Source organism: Dreissena polymorpha, chromosome 10 (assembly GCF_020536995.1).
Source record: "Dreissena polymorpha isolate Duluth1 chromosome 10, UMN_Dpol_1.0, whole genome shotgun sequence".
NCBI classification, from domain to species: Eukaryota; Metazoa; Mollusca; class Bivalvia; order Myida; family Dreissenidae; genus Dreissena; species Dreissena polymorpha.
The window spans coordinates 1,928,205-1,953,248 of NC_068364.1; the positions used below are offsets into that span (position 1 = coordinate 1,928,205).

Sequence of the window (25,044 nt, forward strand, 5' to 3'; positions counted from 1 at the left end):
GGTATTAACTATTTGCATTGCGTCAGATTGATTAGCTAAAGATCCCTATCAAATGTACCTCATAATACCATCACAGCATTTTTTTTGCCCATTGGAAAAAGTACCTGTACCAGCCCGATTGGAAAAAGTGTGCACAAAAAAAAAACCTGAAATTGGGAAAATTCCCATAGTGAAGTCTTCATATTGGGAAATTGAAGTATTGGATTTTTTTATCCAAAATACTTTAAAATTGATAACTAAAATAAATGTTGTCAAGTTGTCAATATTATATTACTTAGGTTCAAGGCATAGGGTTGCATACGGAAACTTACTAAATACTGCATTTTATTAAAAATAAAAAATAAAAACATTTTTAGATACCTTAGATTGAGATTTTTTTTCAGCAATTTGAAAATTTGTATTTTTTTCCTAATTGGGAAAAGTGCCATTTTCTGGCACTTTATAAAGAAGGAAAAAAAATGCTGCATTATGATGGTATCATCATCATCACACAATAATTGAATATTGCAATCACTTAAGTAAAGCAAAAAAACACTTATTCAAGTCTCCCAAAATCAATGACTTCAATTGGGAATTTTAGGCTGCAGGGTTTTTTATCTGATTTTGGGGAAAAGGCCTGGCCTTTTTTGAGGGGAAAAAATCGCGCGAAATGCCGGATTTTTGGGGAAAAAAATCACACGCAACACCGGACTTTGGGGAAAAACAAATTCAAGGCAACAGATAATTTAATTATGCAAAATGTATATTTTCTACACTGGATCAGGTTAACTTATGTATTTAAAGTTTAAAAAAAAAATTGGGGGGAAAATTTACCTGCTGAGGGGAACAAAAAATCCGAGGGGAAAGGGCCGTTTTTCGGCGGGTCCCAAAGAAGGAAAAAAAGCCATGGGCTGTCATTTGGGAAATACCGGTATACTAAAATTGTGACAATTGGTACGAGACCCTATTTCTGCCCTAAATCTGACATTAAAAACCCACTATGTTCCGCATGCGTGTGTATAGAAATTCATAGCTTAACTGCTTCATACCAATATTATTATGCTCGCCAAATTAAGGTCAGTGAATGTTCCAATTTGTCAGATGGTCATGCAGACTTAAGTAGCTTGGCTACTGCAATCACAATTTCAGTGCCAGTCACATTCATTATCAAGACCATTTGTTATGCTGAAACAATTATGTTTATCAAAATCTGGTTTCAAAAATAGGATGTGTATATTGACCTTGTATAATTGTGCTTCAATATCAGTTAATTAATATTTAATATTTAAAGTATTGCCAATCATTTGTCCATGTGTCCCTCTAAATGTATTAATTGGAATGTAATAATCATATTCAAAGTCACATGTTGAACACTGCAGACACATACTAATACCAACAGATATCTGGTGACTATGTCATATCAATTTAAAAATTCAGCTAAATGTGTCTTTACGAAAAAAAATCATTGATGTAAATGAATACAAAACCTATTAAATCAATAAAATGTAATATATATATAAAATTAAATCTTTAGCAGAAGTTGTTTAATAACAAGTATCAGAACAACAAAACAAGAGGGCCCAAAAGCACTCACCAGAATTCAACTGACTAATGGGGTTGTTTACCCTCGGGACTTCAGTTAATCAAAGCGCTGAAGGCACTAAAGATGATCGCTATTGCATAATTTAACACGCAATTCATTTTTCAAAATCAATCGCAAGTTTGAAATGAACACACGCCATTCAAATTTATAAAGTGTGTGTCAAAGCGCACGGGACGAGTTTTGTGTGCACTTTTTATCATCCTTATTATTTCATAGAGATAACTTAGACAAAATAAAAATAACATGGCTTTTTGGACGTTTTGAAGCATAGAAAGTATGATGAAAATGGAAATCTGAACTGAATATAAAGACAATGTGCAGTCACCATCATATTAAATGAATATTTTTGGAATATCCTATAAGTTTTACAATCTCACCAAGAATATAAATTCATAATGAAAATTCCGTGTACAAAACATTTTATTATTGACACCATATACAAATTCAAAATATACAATAATCTTCGTAAAAAAAGTATATATACATTGCTATTTATGCTTTACTTGTACGCGAGCAATTCCGCATTACTCTCTGTATGTTCAAACGACACAAATTGTGGCCCTGTTACAATTACGCGTTCAAATCCATCTCGCAGAATTTCACTTTAGCTTCCAAGATGAGAAGACAATCATTATCGAAATAGAATAGTGTCACAATAAGAGAAAATTGTTTAATTATCATACCACAATGTTTGCCGTACTTGGTCAGCACGTCTGGAAATCATTCCTTAATGTGTGGATAGGCTGCCATTATTAACAAGTTTGCTATTTTGAATTCAATTTTGTATCAAAAAGCATTGTTCTTAAATGTGGCATTTTCAATTCGCAATGAGATTTGTAATGACCCTCGTCATGCGAAAATGGGTCTTATTCCATATGCGCCCATCATATAAATAGCCCACTCAGCTATCTCTCCTTCTGGTAAGGAGAAACATAACATATTGAGTGATTTTATAGCGAACAGCATCGCCTATGGCCTGACTGCGCAAAAGCACATGTTGGATTTAACAAACGCTTGCAGAAACGCATAAGACCCATTTTCGCATGACGGCGCTATTGACGTGTGATTTAAATGTGTCGAAAGAAAACTGCGTTTAAATCAAATATCAACGTACAATATATTTTGATAGTGAAGAAAGATACTCATAACAAGGCATATGAGGACACATATGAAGTGCTCTCCCGTAGTATATTTTTTATCTACTCACACTAATGTGTGGTTTGACAATGCTAACACACATTTCAAGCAATGAATATGCAACTTACAAGTGAAAAACACAACACAATAGTTTAACTTTTGTTTAATTATATTTATTTATTTAGAAAAGTAAATTGCAAACTTTATTTCAAAGTCAGCGTATACGCCGACTACATTTTAAAAAGATATTTATTGTTATAAATATATTTAATATAATATATTTAGTTGTTTTCGGTTTTAGCGATTATAAAGCATTTTCCAGGTTGCCTATAGTATGCCTGTAGTAATTGATGAACTCATATCCAACTGTCTATGTATTGAGAACTGTGAATATAAACAAGCTAAACCTTCTACTAACCTTCTACTATTGCGTTGCTAGCACCCGTAAATACAAAAGATCGCCGCTATCTGTTGAGAACCAAAGAAGGTTTTCCAGAAATACCCACTGTAGTAGCATGAACGAGGTTACGAAACAGGTCATTCGTATTATTATTATAAATTGTTTGTTATATTCGGGTTTAGCAATTATGAAACATTTTTTTGTTTTTGTCAATCGTATCGCTTAAGTTATTGTTGAACTTATGTTCAACGTTTAATAAATTGAGAATATAAATAAGCGCTAACTTTTTCCCGAATCTATTAATAGCCTCAATTAACGCCCTGTACTACGTCATTGAGGTGTATGTGAGAGCGTAACCTATTGCGTTGTTATTGCCCGTGGACTTTCCTTTGTTTATCGACAGACGCATCTGTTAATAGCCTCATATTATGAATGGACTGAGCAAAAATACTACGTCATGAAGACGCTGCAGAAAGTGGACTATTTTATTCATTCATAAACAATCTCCTCCGCGACACGTACAATACGATCATTGTTTATTGATTCTTTTCTATAAAAGCACCGTTCGAAACTATTGCATTTAACAAAATATTCATATCATGTTTCCATTTGTGACTGAATATAAATTGGAGAACTCAAACCTCTTGCATAAATTATACAACTCTTTCTCGCGCTGATACGCGTAGTTAGCGGGTATTGGGCTCCTAGTAGCTAAGGCGTATCGACCTGAATTTTAGACTAACCACCTTAGACGGTCGCTAAGTGACAATCTAAAAACAAGGTTTTCTTTCAATCCAGTTGCTCTATTGATATCTGATACCTACACAGTCTGTGTTTGCGAAATTCACATCGAAACTAGTGCAAACAAACTGAAAAGAAGTCTCACTAAGTATTTAATACTGGTCAGTGAGTATTTCTAGGTTGAAATTTAGGGGTTTTATTTAATAACTTTCTAAATAATACAAAATATTTTATAAAAATTGTATTGATACATCCTGGATTTGTCATCTACAAGCGAATGTAAACAAAATATTTTTTGATAGGCGCATGCGTATGTACAAGGGCCGTATATGGGGTCATTAAAGGGAGGTAATTTTGCACTGTACAGAAGTATTTACCGGACATTTATATAAATTGAGTATTTGGAAAGAAATGGGAGTTTAAATGAAACTTTTCTTAACATTAACGTTAAAATGACGTAAATACATTAATTTGATGGTGCAATATGTCATCTTATGCTTGTGTTAAATAGACTTATCACTTGTTTTCCAATATCAGCGAAACAAAGATCTATAAATAAACATGTTTATTTATAGATCTTTGATCAAACAAAACTATCCTTTTTCAAGGGAGAAAATGTGTTAAATGGGATTTTTTTTCTTTGAAATGTTTATAAGGTACATTTTGCAAGCAATTCAGATATATGTAAACATCAAATTGTGTCGAGTTTTAATGTTAAAAAACTATAATTTAAATCATGTGTGCGTGTTAAACTCATTAGATTCTGGTAAAATAAGTGATTATAATTTAGACCTGCTCTATTGCAGTAGACGAACGAAAATACCAAGCACACAGGTCCGGTTTCAGTAAGGGATTTCTTCTGAGCATGCGCGTGCTATTAATATACCCTGCAAGGAGGTCACATTACATTGCAACAAAATTTGTAAACATCGCAATTGTCTATTTATAACACTTGCATTTTAACGAAGTGCTGCTTCAATGAAACAAGAGTCTATAAATATGTGACTAAGAAAAGCGTGATTAAGCGTTACATTGACTGGTTTTAAGGGGGTGGGCGAATAATAGGTAAGGGCGAACAATAGGTCGCTTAACCAGTACATTCAGGTAAGTCAACTGTGAAAGTGTGAGCAAGATCCACATAGAAGTAAAAGAGGAGTTGAAAATACAAACTTTGGGGTGCTTGTTAATAGAGAAGCAAAAAGAAAAACAAATACCATTTTTGTTGCCTTTGACTCTGTTTAGGCATTAAAATAATAAAATGATTACTAGAACCCAGCAAGTAAGTTTTTGTTTTTGAAAACCTTCAATCGGGAATTTTTTTGAAAGCAATAGGAAATATTTATAGTTTTTTCCCAATTCGGAAAGTGCTGTTTTTCTGTACTTTATAAAGAAAGAAAAAAATCGCTAACCCCATGCCCAGAAGTGTGCAAAGAGGACAAAATAAGTTAGTATGAACTATGGAACAATGGTATAAAAAAGTTTGGTTTAAGTCCACTTAAAGGTTTCAGACAAGAAGACTTTCAGTAAATTGTTGACGTAAACTATGCCAACGACTGACTGACTGATCACAATAGCTATCCTGATTGAACATCCATAGAATAATGCTTATGAAATCAATTTCACCTGTGGCATTTCCTGCCTACCAGTACCTTTTGGATTTTGTATCCATTGTTTTTCGCTTCTGACATGTGCCATTGGAAGGATTTTTGTTTTATCTTCTTTTTCGGCGTAAGCTGTATTAAGCCAGCTTTTCACCCTGACTTGACCTTTGTAAGTGTCCAATAATACTCAAATAAAATTTCCCGCAGCTAGGTACGAATGAATACACTTCATTTATTCCATTGGCTGATTTGAGTATAACACCAGAACATTGGAAACATATCCGCGTCTTTGTAACACTGTTTTACTGCATGAAACAATTTTATCTCTAATGAAAAGGCTCAATAGATAGAACAGTTTTACAATCAATTTTCGACATAAATACAGTTTGTGTGTTCACCTTTTATTTTCAGAGAATTACCAGCGCAAAAGCGTTTATACTAAAGGCTATGTTGTCATATTTAGTACTTACTTGCATTGCATTTCAACCCGCGAGGTTCGGGTCAATTCGCGGCCATTTGTGAAAGTCAGAGTTTATATACAGTTCATCACCGGAGTTCGCAGAAGGGGTTGCGATCATTGTGTTACACCGGTCTTACTGACAATAACGTAGTGACTGTAATGCATTGCATTCCAATCCGCAAGGTATCAAGGTCAGTTTGCGGTCAGTTGCAGAAATCTTTATATAAACGCCGTCTCGTAAACTTTGTGCACTTGAAGTCTGTTTTGATCAGAAAGATACTAAATAAAGATATTCGGCGATTTTAGTGTGGTATGTCAATCATCGATTTTTAATATGGTTTCAACATTTGCATGATAAGGACCAATTTTGATAAAATTAATTAGAAATATTTATCAATTTAGATCAGTTTATTAAGCATGAGCACAATAATTCGCTATACTATAATTATGCAATTAAATAAGATTCGAGTATTGCCGGCTGACCTATATGCACTCGTTTATTTTCATGTTTCTTGTGTTTTTCTTTTCTGTAAATATAGATATCTGAGTAATAATATCACATAAAGCAAAATAAGCCACGAAATCTGGCGCAACACCCCGTAATTGATTTGCTTATGATGTAGCTAAGAACTGCGCAGAAAAAAGGCATCCGCTCCTTTTTATCTCATAGAGATAATTTTTGATCGTTCATAAACTTCGACCACAATCAACGCCGTATATCTTTTTTAAAGATATTTCTTGTTATATCTTCTTTTTTTCACACAATTTCATTCTTTTATTGTCAACAGGTAAGCAATCTGAACTTTAAATAATTCCTTTTATTAAACACATAAGAACAATTTGAACATGAAAAATCAGTGCTCCAGCTAGGATGTGAAAAGTTAGAAGAGCACTTACGCTAATTTAATAAATAATGATCGATGTGACATATGTTGAATACAACATGTGTTACATATTTCATACTACATACATAGTACATACTACCAATTTCATTTAAAATGTTATTTCTTTATAAAAAAAATTATAAAACAATTTTAAATGGGTACATTAAGATAATTCAATGAAACTTCTATTTACCCACTTATGCCTAGTGTCTAGAAAAAAGGCCTTGGCAAACATAATGCGGCGTCTCATCTGGGGCTGCGCTGTTTGCTTAAAGGAATTTATGTAAGAAATATTCTTTATATAGAAATAAATATACTAGACATCCCTAATTTTGGAAATAAATTGATCCAATTTTCAAGGATGGGAGAGTCCACTAGGCATAAATGGGTTAAACTTTGCTATACAATAATTTTATCTGTTGAGAAAAAATGGTGGGAAAGCAATGCCATAGAGTCCTGCACTCTTACATTTTATGCCTGGCAGGAGCAGTGGAAACAACATTTGCAAGTCTGAAACCTGTTACACATGAAAAAATGGCAAACATGTCTTTATTATGTGCTTGTGAACTATCAATATCTTCTCCAATAAGGGGCTAATTCAGGGGCTTCTACATACACATGCATGACTAAGAGTGTTGACTGAATGTCCGTCCTTACAGGTGGGAATATGACATGCCAAATATTTTCCATTCCCTATAATTATTACTTTGATCTGATTTGATACCCACCTTCTAGTATTTTACAGACTTAGAACAAACAAACACATACTAGAGTCAACTTAATCTAGAACAACCCATCCCTTCCAATCCATCAAATCTAAACACTTAAAAATGAAGAAGAAAGTTTGCCTTTTTAAAAAATTCGTCCTCACTTATTAATTATTTTCAATTAATCAAAGATTGCCAGATCTATGTCTCTTATAAATGTTAGCATTTAGATCATTTTAAGGATATCAGACAGGGCCCTCGTTTGGCACTTTTTACCGCAAAATATCGGCGGCTTCCCCCATGAAAATAGTATTCTTTTTCCCCCTATTTCAGCTAAAAATTCCCCCCTCCAAAAAAAAAACAATTTTTTTTTTTTAACTTTTATACCTATGTTGTCAGCTGGTATCGTGCTACTGACCTTTGATTAAATGTATATTTATGTAAATCACATTAAAATATAGCAATTTTAGGTGTAGAATGGTTGGTGAAAAGATCTTCTAAAATTCCCCTTTTTGCCCAAAACAACGCAAAATTCCCCCCTCTAAGGGCCCCGGCCTCAATCCCCCAAAGTGTAGAGAGGGCCCTGTCAGATTTCACATGAAAATGTTGTGTTCTCCTACATCCAGGTTGAAGAAAACTGTGAGTGTTTTATTAAAAAATAAACTATCTTGTATATGCATCACATCAAGCAATACATCTTTGTTCTGTATTTGTATGATAAGAGTCCAGTATGTACTACTTAGCCTAGTATGATGTGTACTGTATATCCAATATTAATAGTTCTTTGTGATCAATTAAATCCTCTTCATTATAATCATCACACATCAGATGTATTACCAGTCAACAAATAACATTGAATAAAAAACAAACAATAATCAAATTAAGATTTAACAATCATACAAAAGCACGTTTGATTTTTATTCTTAATATTACATTATACAACTGAACAAAATCGAATACTTAGTATTTGACATATTGTAAAACTAAGTTTATTTTTAAAAATATATATTGTTCTGTTCTGTTTCTTAAACGTTCACCCATATCCTAATTCAAATATGAGATAATATGCAGTGTACTAGAATAAGAATATGTTCTTGTTTTGGATCAGGGTTTAAAGAGGTACTAGTATACGCACACTATTTACTTACAATACAAAAACATACAAATATTCACAGAATGTTTGGGTACAAAAAGACCAAAATATATCATTGGTTATTTTTGTATTATTATAAAGTCAACAAGGGCCAGATTTAAGATTAAGGGTTAGTTGTGGGGTATTAACTATTTCCATTGCGTCAGATTGATTAGCTAAAGATCCCTATCAAATGTACCTCAAAATACCATATCAGCATTTTTTTTGCCCAATTGGGAAAAGTACCTGTACCAGCCCAATTGGAAAAAGTGTGCACAAAAAAACCTGAAATTGGGAAAATTCCCATAGTGAAGTCTTCATATTGGGAAATTGGAGTATGAGATTTTTTGCTCCCAAATACTTTAAAATTGATAACTAAATATTGTCAAGTTGTAAATATTATATTTACTTACATGTAGGTTCAAGCAATAGAGCTGCATAGGGAAACTAACTAAATACCGCATTTTATGAAAAATAAAATAATAAAAAAACTTTTAGATACCTTAGATTGGGATTTTTTCAGCAATTGGGAAATTTTTAGTTTTTTCCTAATTGGCAAAAGTGCCATTTTCTGGTACTTATATATATATAATATATTCGTTTGAAAAAAATATATTCAACATTGACAACAATATAATGTTAAGAAGTACAGTATTCATTCACTGAAAATTATGATAATATCCAGCAACAAGTTATAGAAATAATTAAAAATCAAATTATTTCAATACGAGAATTATGGCTATAGTTATTTATAAAAAATAACAATTTCTGAAAGTTGATATAATATCATAAATTATTAATAGCTTAGCCATTAAAAAAAACAAGAAACCGCCCGACAGACAAAACCTTATGGGAGCATCACCCGTCTCCGACGGCATTTGAGACGGGTGATGCTCCGCAAAGGTTTTATTTGTCACAATATTGCACTATATATTCAGATAAAAGGAAATGTCTTGAGGACACAGTAGTTGGAGGACAAGAATATTTTTATATAAAATTTCAAAGGGCCATAACTCTGTGAAAAATCATCCGACCAGAACCCGCTGACAATATGCACATCTCCTCTTGGTAGTGAAGCTTCTTATAAAGTTTCATTGAATTCCGGTCATTAGTTGCTGAGAAATAGCCCGGACAAGAATTGCACTATATGTACAGTTAATGGAAAATTTCAAAAGGTTATAACTCTGTGAAAAATCATCCGACCAAAACCCGCTGATAATATGCACATCTCCTCTTGGTAGTGAAGCTTCCCATAAAGTTTCATTGAATTCCGGTCATTAGTTGCTGAGGAATAGCCTGGACAAGAATTGCACTATATGTACAGTAAATGGAAAATTTCAAAGGGCCATAACTCTGTGAAAAATCATCCGACCAGAACCCGCTGATAATATGCACATCTCCTCTTAATAGTGAAGCTTCCCATAAAGTTTCATTGAATTCTGGTCATGAGTTGCTGAGAAATAGCCCGGACAAAAATTGTGCACGGACGGACACACGGAAGGACGGACGGACAGACAAAGCGGCGACTATATGCTCCCCCCAAAAGTTTTAGGGGGAGCATAAAAATCAAAATGAAACAACAAGTTGAGTGGAAACAAATTAGCATTGTTTATAATGCTATTCAAATTTTTAAGGAATGAGAAATTGAATTTGAGTTAAGGTATGTAGTGCGTGAAATGGAATAAGATGGAATAATGTTAAAGGGTTGTTACGTTCGAAAAGACTAATTACGTATCTAATAGGCGTCGTAAATTTGTAGCTTCGTATATAAACTTTGCTAGACTAATAAGTAAAGTTTTATTTTCACTGGACATTAGACTTTGAAACTTTGAAATTGTTGGCCACTGTGACTTGAAAAGTTTTCTTCTTAGGTGCGTATACATGTGTATATGGAAAAATCTAGTAAGAAATGGTACTCAGTTTCTAGAGTATTCATATTACATAATTTGCACTTACTGTTTTCTTTTTCAATATTATTGTATCGCCCCCTTTCTATTTCTAGGGTATGCGATGATAAACGGAATCTGCTTAGGGCAATTTTATATTTTGATTTATTAATTTTGTCTAAATAACTTTCTAACGATAAACTATGTTTAAATAAATAGTACGTAGAGAGACAGGTAGAGCTGTTATTTCTGTTAATATCGGCATGCCATGTTTGAGTATAAGTGTCTAATATTCGTTGTTTGCATTGTATAAATTGAGATACGGTTATGTTTTGGTTTAATAATAATAACAACAGATTTCTGGTGACTATGTCATATCAATTTAAAAAGTCAGCCAGACGTGTGTTTATCAAAAAAAGAAATCATTGATCTATATAAACACAAACCCATATTAAATCAATAGCATGTAAAATAAATATTCAAATCTTTTGCAGAAGTTGTTAAATAACAAGTATCAGAACAACAGAACAAGAGGGCTATAAAGCACTCACCAGAATTCAAAGTCATCAGTGACCTAATGTCTAAGACTTGACCTGTTGACCTAGTTTTTGACCCCACTTATCCCAGATTCAATCATTGCCTGGATATTGTCAAGATAACTTTCTCATCAAGTTTCATCAACTTTGAAGACTGAATCATGAATGTGGCATCTAGAGGGATTATATCTGGGGTCAAACAGAAATTTGTGCTCACACAAGTTTGCTAGTGGATTTTCAATTAAACTAAAAAAGGATCAAAAGTTATTGTATGAATGCAACTTCAATTTGTGGACAAAATGGGTCAGCCTTATTTGTACTGAGGTAGCAGATAAATTTTCCCAAATGAGTGGAGATCGGAAAACAACCTTACGATTGTCAAAACTTTGACTTAGTGACCCAGTTTTTTAATGCACTCAACTCAGATTCTAACTCAGCCTAGATTTTGTCAACATAAACATTCTAGCAAAGTCATAGATGAGGCATCTCTTTTTTATGCACATTATTTGATTCAAACTCAGTCTATATATTGTCCAGATAAACATTCTGACCAAGATGTACAACATTTTATAACACTGTTGCATAGAATTGCCAGAATTGTTCAGATCCAAATCAGGACATGCCATAAAAATACTTGGTACATTTTACCGAAAAGTGGGACACCTAAAACAATCAATCATGACACTGTTACTGTAAGTGTTGTCAGTAATCAGTATATTACTTTCAAAAATACATAATTTCTGGCCAATATTGACAATGTGTTTAAGAATTTCATGAACACAAACATTCTCCATTCTCGGAAGTTAACACACATTTGCACTATGCGGATGACTCCATAAAGTGAAATGTGAGAAAAGTCTCTACATCCAATGGAACATGTGTAAATCATGTAACATGATTTGGTGCATCGCGCACTGTTTTTATTTGACCAATCATCAATTAACTCTCAATTAAGATTGATGCAAGATGTACAAACTATTTTCTGAAAATCAGTCGAAAACCAAAAGTAAATTCATGTAAAACATCATTGTTTATCGGGCAGCACTCGAATTGTTTGATATACGAAATTAGTATTTTGCCAATTTTTTTTTGCCTCAAATGTTATAATATACAGAATACCGCGTAATAGTATCTTTGGACTTTTAAGCGCATTTAGCAACCCCTATTATAAAAACCATGGTTTGAATGCCTCATAAAATCAATAATTTGCCGCAATAAAGGGATAAGCGATGGAAAATTTAAGTCAGACAGAGCTTGAATAGCTAATTTTATTCTAAACTTATAGAGAGTACGTCATTGTTTACGCACCTCGGGACATATTGACTCCTATTGGGACGCTGGGACAAACACCCCAAAATCAGGACTGAACCGCCAAGATCGGAATGTCTGGCATATATGCTCTGTGGTAACATTAAACAACATATTTTACAATACAGTGAAACCTTCTATAGTAAAATTTCACATTATAATTACCTTCATTGTTTTGCAGAAGCTGATCTGTTTCATCAATTTCAAGAAATCTAGACTCCATTACAGGCTCCCAGTGATCTCTGTTGTTCATTTTTATTTTCATATATCAGTTGTATCCATTACATGTAGATCTCAAATACAAACAGATTTTTGTTTACATTATTTAGCTATTTAATATCTTCAATACTAATTCTGTATAAAAAAATACAAATAAGCAGATTATATTTCCTGATTCTTTTCAGCATTCTCTAATTTTGATTGTCTGATTTTTTCGGCAAATTTCTATTAGTATTATACAATTTAATTATTGCTTTCTGGTTTGTTTGTATGACAAGATTTTCAGTATAACATACTTTATATTTTATAGAGGATGATATTTATTAAAATCAAATCATTCATTATATTAGACAAATACAAAATCTATGTTATTTTCAAGCACTGTCTGATTTTTTTAATATGACAATTAACTGAACTATGCAATTTCAAATATTGTTAAATTCTGAGTTTTACGACATTTAATTACCAAAGATCGATTCAAAGCGAGAGATGTTTTCTGCCAGATTTGACAAGTAAGTCACGCAGGTTCAAGGTTACAATATACTAAATCTTTTTGGAGTGCAATTTGGAGTGCAATGCTATACTCTTTAAAAACCTGAACATCATTTATAAGAAGACACAATTCTCTGTGTGGGCACTTGCCATGACTTTATTTTAGAATGTTTCTTTGTGCATGTGGTAGGGAAAACATTGATGTTTAACAGAAATTCACTCATTTGCTTGAAGGTTAAAGACTACATGAGACTTTGACAGATGGCGGGAAACCCTCATCCACTGGTACGAACCCGGTAAATTGATGGCTGTAAAACAGTGACCGCTGATTCGCATCGAGTTCTTTCTTGCAAAACGCATGACCCCCCTTTTTTATTGTCTAAATCATTGCGGCTTGGAATGCTCTTTAAGAAAAGGTATGGTTATGGGGGTCTCTATGCGCAAAAGTTTGACTTTATTTTTTGTTGAAGTTATTGCTTTTACATTGAATTTGTGTAGGAAATCTTTTGGTATATTGTAACCTAAACTAGCTTTAGGTAAAAATGAAATATCATCTGCAAGTGCAAAATATGACTGGGAAAGCTGATTTTTGGTCATTTCTTAACAAAAGAGAAGAAAATAAGTGCCTTAAATGCATGAATTCAGATAATTTGACCTGGAATAGTTGTTTTTCAAGTTGACCCCCACCCTGATATAGCCAAATAAGGGCTAAATTGCTTTTCGACTTGAATTCAAAGGCATATTGGTTGACCGTGTAGCGTTAGTGTGCTACATGAAGTCAGAATTCAACGCCAGGAACTCCGTGATCCAGTAACGCAACAAAAGCTAGTGCATAAAGCATGAACATTCAAACAGAGCCCCATTTCACCGACATGGAATGGCGGACATTTTTACAGTTTGGACAGTGCAGCAGACACTTAATTGAGGCAGCCTTCATATTTAGTACAATCATGAACATAACAAGGTTTATTACTTCATATTATTCATAAAAATACACTAAAAATACTTAAATGCATGTTTTTTTGCCATTTTATATCTATTTTTTATTGGGAATTTTGACTTTTTCAGGTAGAGGAATGTCTGCGACTAAGCCGAGGGCCACTGGATAAGGGTTGTTGATGGTAAAACAGGTAATAATACTAAATTATTATCATGTACGCAAGCAAATAAGCATATTTATGATGCTTAAGGTGTGAAATACTGTCATAATCAGGTTTGTGGTCACTCAAACCCTTGCCGCCATGCAATTCCCCGTGCAGTTTGTATGGATAGTTCCGCGTCCTGACACGTAAAGCTCGCGCTTTGTTGGCAGCAGAAGTTGGCACTTAACAGGTTTATCCTTGTTCCAAAGCATGTATGCAGTGCATCTGAGTTGATATGCTACTTGTAACCCTACAATTAGCTTGTGTTTGGTATTGTTTTCTCACAATATGCTTACAGTCATGGTCCCGGCTTGAAAGGATGTGGCGTCCGACTTAAACATAGGATTGTTGTAGCAAGTGTCCCCTTCATCATTTACCTTAGAGGGATCTTTTTGCCAAAATGTGGCACTTTCAGCAACCAGTTTAGTTTTTCATTTGGTACATGCTTCTCTCATTCAGTGATTTATGGGAAGTATTGACCTTATTTGCTTGTCTTTGCATACAAAGGTGACATGGATCAATGATATGTGTTGTGTTGAGAATTCTGCGGGAAGCTGTGTCCCCAGAAGATGTACTAGAAACCTCTTTCAGGAAGCCTGCATTGATCTGAGCTGCCTTTCTGCCCCTGTTACTTCATAGAACTTCATTTCTAAGCTTATAATGCTCTCCAACATATATGTATCTTGTTCATTTTAACCTTTCCTTCTAGTTTAAACCCCCAAAATGAGCATTTTTGTCTTTCGCTCAGTTATTAACGCCCATTTTGACCAGATTGCCACCATAAAAATAGTCAAAAGTACTTATTTTGCGGCCAAAATATGAAATTTTGTATTCTCTTGAACCTCTGAATAACAGCTGGCAGAGCATATTGACCATCTGCTGCAGTTTAAAGGCACCCATGGCATTATATGCTAGAATATACCATTTGCGACTGGTAAATAAATGGGCTCCGAGCAACAAGGCGCTTTCAAGATTTCACACTTTTATAAGTGTGAAACAACAAGTAATAGGAAGCTTATTGATTTCTACACTTCAAAGTATCTTTGATCTCTCATTTTTGCTTATTTGTTGTTTGTCTTGGATGAAATTGGATTTTTTTTGCTGTGAAATTGACATTTTTGGGGGTATTTTAAAAAAACACACACAAAAAAGACATTATCAAAATTGCTTGGAGTGAAAATATCTAACAAGTTCATTCTTTCCCCACCCCGCATAAGCCCCACGTGCCTGTCCATATGGTTTGTTTTGGTATTTTGTTGCAGATATTGAACACAACAGCTTTAAATCTTAAAGGGACATTTAAGCTTTAACAGTCCTTAAATCGCCTTCTTCGGACCGAAAACACCCACATGTGAAAATGTGATCTAAAATGGCCAAATGGGCAGATAATCCAGCCAAACTTAATATATTGGTGCAATATGAATAGGAAGATAATAATATGCAAGAAAAACACATTTCATTCAGAACATATTTTTCCTTTAGGTTACAATATACTAAATCTTTTTGGAGTGCAATGCTATACTCTTTAAAAACCTGAACATCATTTATAAGAAGACACAATTCTCTGTGTGGGCACTTGCCATGACTTTATTTTAGAATGTTTCTTTGTGCATGTGGTAGGGAAAACATTGATGTTTAACAGAAATTCACTCATTTGCTTGAAGGTTAAAGACTACATGAGACTTTGACAGATGGCGGGAAACCCTCATCCACTGGTACGAACCCGGTAAATTGATGGCTGTAAAACAGTGACCGCTGATTCGCATCGAGTTCTTTCTTGCAAAACGCATGACCCCCCTTTTTTATTGTCTAAATCATTGCGGCTTGGAATGCTCTTTAAGAAAAGGTATGGTTATGGGGGTCTCTATGCGCAAAAGTTTGACTTTATTTTTTGTTGAAGTTATTGCTTTTACATTGAATTTGTGTAGGAAATCTTTTGGTATATTGTAACCTAAACTAGCTTTAGGTAAAAATGAAATATCATCTGCAAGTGCAAAATATGACTGGGAAAGCTGATTTTTGGTCATTTCTTAACAAAAGAGAAGAAAATAAGTGCCTTAAATGCATGAATTCAGATAATTTGACCTGGAATAGTTGTTTTTCAAGTTGACCCCCACCCTGATATAGCCAAATAAGGGCTAAATTGCTTTTCGACTTGAATTCAAAGGCATATTGGTTGACCGTGTAGCGTTAGTGTGCTACATGAAGTCAGAATTCAACGCCAGGAACTCCGTGATCCAGTAACGCAACAAAAGCTAGTGCATAAAGCATGAACATTCAAACAGAGCCCCATTTCACCGACATGGAATGGCGGACATTTTTACAGTTTGGACAGTGCAGCAGACACTTAATTGAGGCAGCCTTCATATTTAGTACAATCATGAACATAACAAGGTTTATTACTTCATATTATTCATAAAAATACACTAAAAATACTTAAATGCATGTTTTTTTGCCATTTTATATCTATTTTTTATTGGGAATTTTGACTTTTTCAGGTAGAGGAATGTCTGCGACTAAGCCGAGGGCCACTGGATAAGGGTTGTTGATGGTAAAACAGGTAATAATACTAAATTATTATCATGTACGCAAGCAAATAAGCATATTTATGATGCTTAAGGTGTGAAATACTGTCATAATCAGGTTTGTGGTCACTCAAACCCTTGCCGCCATGCAATTCCCCGTGCAGTTTGTATGGATAGTTCCGCGTCCTGACACGTAAAGCTCGCGCTTTGTTGGCAGCAGAAGTTGGCACTTAACAGGTTTATCCTTGTTCCAAAGCATGTATGCAGTGCATCTGAGTTGATATGCTACTTGTAACCCTACAATTAGCTTGTGTTTGGTATTGTTTTCTCACAATATGCTTACAGTCATGGTCCCGGCTTGAAAGGATGTGGCGTCCGACTTAAACATAGGATTGTTGTAGCAAGTGTCCCCTTCATCATTTACCTTAGAGGGATCTTTTTGCCAAAATGTGGCACTTTCAGCAACCAGTTTAGTTTTTCATTTGGTACATGCTTCTCTCATTCAGTGATTTATGGGAAGTATTGACCTTATTTGCTTGTCTTTGCATACAAAGGTGACATGGATCAATGATATGTGTTGTGTTGAGAATTCTGCGGGAAGCTGTGTCCCCAGAAGATGTACTAGAAACCTCTTTCAGGAAGCCTGCATTGATCTGAGCTGCCTTTCTGCCCCTGTTACTTCATAGAACTTCATTTCTAAGCTTATAATGCTCTCCAACATATATGTATCTTGTTCATTTTAACCTTTCCTTCTAGTTTAAACCCCCAAAATGAGCATTTTTGTCTTTCGCTCAGTTATTAACGCCCATTTTGACCAGATTGCCACCATAAAAATAGTCAAAAGTACTTATTTTGCGGCCAAAATATGAAATTTTGTATTCTCTTGAACCTCTGAATAACAGCTGGCAGAGCATATTGACCATCTGCTGCAGTTTAAAGGCACCCATGGCATTATATGCTAGAATATACCATTTGCGACTGGTAAATAAATGGGCTCCGAGCAACAAGGCGCTTTCAAGATTTCACACTTTTATAAGTGTGAAACAACAAGTAATAGGAAGCTTATTGATTTCTACACTTCAAAGTATCTTTGATCTCTCATTTTTGCTTATTTGTTGTTTGTCTTGGATGAAATTGGATTTTTTTGCTGTGAAATTGACATTTTTGGGGGTATTTTAAAAAAACACACACAAAAAAGACATTATCAAAATTGCTTGGAGTGAAAATATCTAACAAGTTCATTCTTTCCCCACCCCGCATAAGCCCCACGTGCCTGTCCATATGGTTTGTTTTGGTATTTTGTTGCAGATATTGAACACAACAGCTTTAAATCTTAAAGGGACATTTAAGCTTTAACAGTCCTTAAATCGCCTTCTTCGGACCGAAAACACCCACATGTGAAAATGTGATCTAAAATGGCCAAATGGGCAGATAATCCAGCCAAACTTAATATATTGGTGCAATATGAATAGGAAGATAATAATATGCAAGAAAAACACATTTCATTCAGAACATATTTTTCCTTTAGGTTACAATATACTAAATCTTTTTGGAGTGCAATGCTATACTCTTTAAAAACCTGAACATCATTTATAAGAAGACACAATTCTCTGTGTGGGCACTTGCCATGACTTTATTTTAGAATGTTTCTTTGTGCATGTGGTAGGGAAAACATTGATGTTTAACAGAAATTCACTCATTTGCTTGAAGGTTAAAGACTACATGAGACTTTGACAGATGGCGGGAAACCCTCATCCACTGGTACGAACCCGGTAAATTGATGGCTGTAAAACAGTGACCGCTGATTCGCATCGAGTTCTTTCTTGCAAAACGCATGACCCCCCTTTTTTATTGTCTAAATCATTGCGGCTTGGAATGCTCTTTAAGAAAAGGTATGGTTATGGGGGTCTCTATGCGCAAAAGTTTGACTTTATTTTTTGTTGAAGTTATTGCTTTTACATTGAATTTGTGTAGGAAATCTTTTGGTATATTGTAACCTAAACTAGCTTTAGGTAAAAATGAAATATCATCTGCAAGTGCAAAATATGACTGGGAAAGCTGATTTTTGGTCATTTCTTAACAAAAGAGAAGAAAATAAGTGCCTTAAATGCATGAATTCAGATAATTTGACCTGGAATAGTTGTTTTTCAAGTTGACCCCCACCCTGATATAGCCAAATAAGGGCTAAATTGCTTTTCGACTTGAATTCAAAGGCATATTGGTTGACCGTGTAGCGTTAGTGTGCTACATGAAGTCAGAATTCAACGCCAGGAACTCCGTGATCCAGTAACGCAACAAAAGCTAGTGCATAAAGCATGAACATTCAAACAGAGCCCCATTTCACCGACATGGAATGGCGGACATTTTTACAGTTTGGACAGTGCAGCAGACACTTAATTGAGGCAGCCTTCATATTTAGTACAATCATGAACATAACAAGGTTTATTACTTCATATTATTCATAAAAATACACTAAAAATACTTAAATGCATGTTTTTTTGCCATTTTATATCTATTTTTTATTGGGAATTTTGACTTTTTCAGGTAGAGGAATGTCTGCGACTAAGCCGAGGGCCACTGGATAAGGGTTGTTGATGGTAAAACAGGTAATAATACTAAATTATTATCATGTACGCAAGCAAATAAGCATATTTATGATGCTTAAGGTGTGAAATACTGTCATAATCAGGTTTGTGGTCACTCAAACCCTTGCCGCCATGCAATTCCCCGTGCAGTTTGTATGGATAGTTCCGCGTCCTGACACGTAAAGCTCGCGCTTTGTTGGCAGCAGAAGTTGGCACTTAACAGGTTTATCCTTGTTCCAAAGCATGTATGCAGTGCATCTGAGTTGATATGCTACTTGTAACCCTACAATTAGCTTGTGTTTGGTATTGTTTTCTCACAATATGCTTACAGTCATGGTCCCGGCTTGAAAGGATGTGGCGTCCGACTTAAACATAGGATTGTTGTAGCAAGTGTCCCCTTCATCATTTACCTTAGAGGGATCTTTTTGCCAAAATGTGGCACTTTCAGCAACCAGTTTAGTTTTTCATTTGGTACATGCTTCTCTCATTCAGTGATTTATGGGAAGTATTGACCTTATTTGCTTGTCTTTGCATACAAAGGTGACATGGATCAATGATATGTGTTGTGTTGAGAATTCTGCGGGAAGCTGTGTCCCCAGAAGATGTACTAGAAACCTCTTTCAGGAAGCCTGCATTGATCTGAGCTGCCTTTCTGCCCCTGTTACTTCATAGAACTTCATTTCTAAGCTTATAATGCTCTCCAACATATATGTATCTTGTTCATTTTAACCTTTCCTTCTAGTTTAAACCCCCAAAATGAGCATTTTTGTCTTTCGCTCAGTTATTAACGCCCATTTTGACCAGATTGCCACCATAAAAATAGTCAAAAGTACTTATTTTGCGGCCAAAATATGAAATTTTGTATTCTCTTGAACCTCTGAATAACAGCTGGCAGAGCATATTGACCATCTGCTGCAGTTTAAAGGCACCCATGGCATTATATGCTAGAATATACCATTTGCGACTGGTAAATAAATGGGCTCCGAGCAACAAGGCGCTTTCAAGATTTCACACTTTTATAAGTGTGAAACAACAAGTAATAGGAAGCTTATTGATTTCTACACTTCAAAGTATCTTTGATCTCTCATTTTTGCTTATTTGTTGTTTGTCTTGGATGAAATTGGATTTTTTTGCTGTGAAATTGACATTTTTGGGGGTATTTTAAAAAAACACACACAAAAAAGACATTATCAAAATTGCTTGGAGTGAAAATATCTAACAAGTTCATTCTTTCCCCACCCCGCATAAGCCCCACGTGCCTGTCCATATGGTTTGTTTTGGTATTTTGTTGCAGATATTGAACACAACAGCTTTAAATCTTAAAGGGACATTTAAGCTTTAACAGTCCTTAAATCGCCTTCTTCGGACCGAAAACACCCACATGTGAAAATGTGATCTAAAATGGCCAAATGGGCAGATAATCCAGCCAAACTTAATATATTGGTGCAATATGAATAGGAAGATAATAATATGCAAGAAAAACACATTTCATTCAGAACATATTTTTCCTTTAGGTTACAATATACTAAATCTTTTTGGAGTGCAATGCTATACTCTTTAAAAACCTGAACATCATTTATAAGAAGACACAATTCTCTGTGTGGGCACTTGCCATGACTTTATTTTAGAATGTTTCTTTGTGCATGTGGTAGGGAAAACATTGATGTTTAACAGAAATTCACTCATTTGCTTGAAGGTTAAAGACTACATGAGACTTTGACAGATGGCGGGAAACCCTCATCCACTGGTACGAACCCGGTAAATTGATGGCTGTAAAACAGTGACCGCTGATTCGCATCGAGTTCTTTCTTGCAAAACGCATGACCCCCCTTTTTTATTGTCTAAATCATTGCGGCTTGGAATGCTCTTTAAGAAAAGGTATGGTTATGGGGGTCTCTATGCGCAAAAGTTTGACTTTATTTTTTGTTGAAGTTATTGCTTTTACATTGAATTTGTGTAGGAAATCTTTTGGTATATTGTAACCTAAACTAGCTTTAGGTAAAAATGAAATATCATCTGCAAGTGCAAAATATGACTGGGAAAGCTGATTTTTGGTCATTTCTTAACAAAAGAGAAGAAAATAAGTGCCTTAAATGCATGAATTCAGATAATTTGACCTGGAATAGTTGTTTTTCAAGTTGACCCCCACCCTGATATAGCCAAATAAGGGCTAAATTGCTTTTCGACTTGAATTCAAAGGCATATTGGTTGACCGTGTAGCGTTAGTGTGCTACATGAAGTCAGAATTCAACGCCAGGAACTCCGTGATCCAGTAACGCAACAAAAGCTAGTGCATAAAGCATGAACATTCAAACAGAGCCCCATTTCACCGACATGGAATGGCGGACATTTTTACAGTTTGGACAGTGCAGCAGACACTTAATTGAGGCAGCCTTCATATTTAGTACAATCATGAACATAACAAGGTTTATTACTTCATATTATTCATAAAAATACACTAAAATACTTAAATGCATGTTTTTTTGCCATTTTATATCTATTTTTTATTGGGAATTTTGACTTTTTCAGGTAGAGGAATGTCTGCGACTAAGCCGAGGGCCACTGGATAAGGGTTGTTGATGGTAAAACAGGTAATAATACTAAATTATTATCATGTACGCAAGCAAATAAGCATATTTATGATGCTTAAGGTGTGAAATACTGTCATAATCAGGTTTGTGGTCACTCAAACCCTTGCCGCCATGCAATTCCCCGTGCAGTTTGTATGGATAGTTCCGCGTCCTGACACGTAAAGCTCGCGCTTTGTTGGCAGCAGAAGTTGGCACTTAACAGGTTTATCCTTGTTCCAAAGCATGTATGCAGTGCATCTGAGTTGATATGCTACTTGTAACCCTACAATTAGCTTGTGTTTGGTATTGTTTTCTCACAATATGCTTACAGTCATGGTCCCGGCTTGAAAGGATGTGGCGTCCGACTTAAACATAGGATTGTTGTAGCAAGTGTCCCCTTCATCATTTACCTTAGAGGGATCTTTTTGCCAAAATGTGGCACTTTCAGCAACCAGTTTAGTTTTTCATTTGGTACATGCTTCTCTCATTCAGTGATTTATGGGAAGTATTGACCTTATTTGCTTGTCTTTGCATACAAAGGTGACATGGATCAATGATATGTGTTGTGTTGAGAATTCTGCGGGAAGCTGTGTCCCCAGAAGATGTACTAGAAACCTCTTTCAGGAAGCCTGCATTGATCTGAGCTGCCTTTCTGCCCCTGTTACTTCATAGAACTTCATTTCTAAGCTTATAATGCTCTCCAACATATATGTATCTTGTTCATTTTAACCTTTCCTTCTAGTTTAAACCCCCAAAATGAGCATTTTTGTCTTTCGCTCAGTTATTAACGCCCATTTTGACCAGATTGCCACCATAAAAATAGTCAAAAGTACTTATTTTGCGGCCAAAATATGAAATTTTGTATTCTCTTGAACCTCTGAATAACAGCTGGCAGAGCATATTGACCATCTGCTGCAGTTTAAAGGCACCCATGGCATTATATGCTAGAATATACCATTTGCGACTGGTAAATAAATGGGCTCCGAGCAACAAGGCGCTTTCAAGATTTCACACTTTTATAAGTGTGAAACAACAAGTAATAGGAAGCTTATTGATTTCTACACTTCAAAGTATCTTTGATCTCTCATTTTTGCTTATTTGTTGTTTGTCTTGGATGAAATTGGATTTTTTTGCTGTGAAATTGACATTTTTGGGGGTATTTTAAAAAAACACACACAAAAAAGACATTATCAAAATTGCTTGGAGTGAAAATATCTAACAAGTTCATTCTTTCCCCACCCCGCATAAGCCCCACGTGCCTGTCCATATGGTTTGTTTTGGTATTTTGTTGCAGATATTGAACACAACAGCTTTAAATCTTAAAGGGACATTTAAGCTTTAACAGTCCTTAAATCGCCTTCTTCGGACCGAAAACACCCACATGTGAAAATGTGATCTAAAATGGCCAAATGGGCAGATAATCCAGCCAAACTTAATATATTGGTGCAATATGAATAGGAAGATAATAATATGCAAGAAAAACACATTTCATTCAGAACATATTTTTCCTTTAGGTTACAATATACTAAATCTTTTTGGAGTGCAATGCTATACTCTTTAAAAACCTGAACATCATTTATAAGAAGACACAATTCTCTGTGTGGGCACTTGCCATGACTTTATTTTAGAATGTTTCTTTGTGCATGTGGTAGGGAAAACATTGATGTTTAACAGAAATTCACTCATTTGCTTGAAGGTTAAAGACTACATGAGACTTTGACAGATGGCGGGAAACCCTCATCCACTGGTACGAACCCGGTAAATTGATGGCTGTAAAACAGTGACCGCTGATTCGCATCGAGTTCTTTCTTGCAAAACGCATGACCCCCCTTTTTTATTGTCTAAATCATTGCGGCTTGGAATGCTCTTTAAGAAAAGGTATGGTTATGGGGGTCTCTATGCGCAAAAGTTTGACTTTATTTTTTGTTGAAGTTATTGCTTTTACATTGAATTTGTGTAGGAAATCTTTTGGTATATTGTAACCTAAACTAGCTTTAGGTAAAAATGAAATATCATCTGCAAGTGCAAAATATGACTGGGAAAGCTGATTTTTGGTCATTTCTTAACAAAAGAGAAGAAAATAAGTGCCTTAAATGCATGAATTCAGATAATTTGACCTGGAATAGTTGTTTTTCAAGTTGACCCCCACCCTGATATAGCCAAATAAGGGCTAAATTGCTTTTCGACTTGAATTCAAAGGCATATTGGTTGACCGTGTAGCGTTAGTGTGCTACATGAAGTCAGAATTCAACGCCAGGAACTCCGTGATCCAGTAACGCAACAAAAGCTAGTGCATAAAGCATGAACATTCAAACAGAGCCCCATTTCACCGACATGGAATGGCGGACATTTTACAGTTTGGACAGTGCAGCAGACACTTAATTGAGGCAGCCTTCATATTTAGTACAATCATGAACATAACAGGTTTATTACTTCATATTATTCATAAAAATACACTAAAATACTTAAATGCATGTTTTTTGCCATTTTATATCTATTTTTTATTGGGAATTTGACTTTTTCAGGTAGAGGAATGTCTGCGACTAAGCCGAGGGCCACTGGATAAGGGTTGTTGATGGTAAAACAGGTAATAATACTAAATTATTATCATGTACGCAAGCAAATAAGCATATTTATGATGCTTAAGGTGTGAAATACTGTCATAATCAGGTTTGTGGTCACTCAAAACCCTTGCCGCCATGCAATTCCCCGTGCAGTTTGTATGGATAGTTCCGCGTCCTGACACGTAAAGCTCGCGCTTTGTTGGCAGCAGAAGTTGGCACTTAACAGGTTTATCCTTGTTCCAAAGCATGTATGCAGTGCATCTGAGTTGATATGCTACTTGTAACCCTACAATTAGCTTGTGTTTGGTATTGTTTTCTCACAATATGCTTACAGTCATGGTCCCCGGCTTGAAAGGATGTGGCGTCCGACTTAAACATAGGATTGTTGTAGCAAGTGTCCCCTTCATCATTTACCTTAGAGGGATCTTTTTGCCAAAATGTGGCACTTTCATCAGCAACCAGTTTTAGTTTTTCATTTGGTACAATGCTTCTCTCATTCAGTGATTTATGGGAAGTATTGGACCTTATTTGCTTGTCTTTGCATACAAAGGTGACATGGATCAATGATATGTG

General features: G+C 35.0%; 3 protein-coding genes and 1 long non-coding RNA gene across 8 annotated transcripts in view; 2 read left to right on the forward strand and 2 right to left on the reverse strand.

Annotated features, from left to right (window-relative positions):
• Positions 1–12,728, reverse strand: part of LOC127848467 (synaptic vesicle glycoprotein 2C-like) — a 40,467-nt gene extending 27,739 nt beyond the window's left edge. The window contains exon 1 of the mRNA XM_052380945.1: positions 12,540–12,728. Within this exon, the coding sequence (XP_052236905.1) occupies positions 12,540–12,639 (100 nt within the window). The 5' untranslated portion in view covers positions 12,640–12,728. The remainder of the gene's footprint in view (positions 1–12,539) is intronic.
• Positions 1–25,044, forward strand: part of LOC127848463 (mucin-4-like) — a 359,609-nt gene that overhangs the window by 41,017 nt on the left and 293,548 nt on the right. The gene's annotated exons all lie outside the window — the stretch shown is intronic.
• The window catches only part of LOC127848466 (synaptic vesicle glycoprotein 2C-like), a 393,482-nt gene that overhangs the window by 30,075 nt on the left and 338,363 nt on the right, over positions 1–25,044 (reverse strand). The gene's annotated exons all lie outside the window — the stretch shown is intronic.
• LOC127848471 (uncharacterized) lies at positions 13,207–24,498 on the forward strand. 2 transcript variants are annotated; one of them, XR_008034524.1, is made up of 6 exons: positions 13,207–13,370; positions 14,154–14,215; positions 16,726–16,787; positions 19,297–19,358; positions 21,867–21,928; positions 24,433–24,498. It is a non-coding gene; the product is annotated as an uncharacterized LOC127848471 (long non-coding RNA). The 2 variants fall into 2 exon arrangements; XR_008034525.1 differs by lacking the exon at positions 13,207–13,370 and adding an exon at positions 13,385–13,501.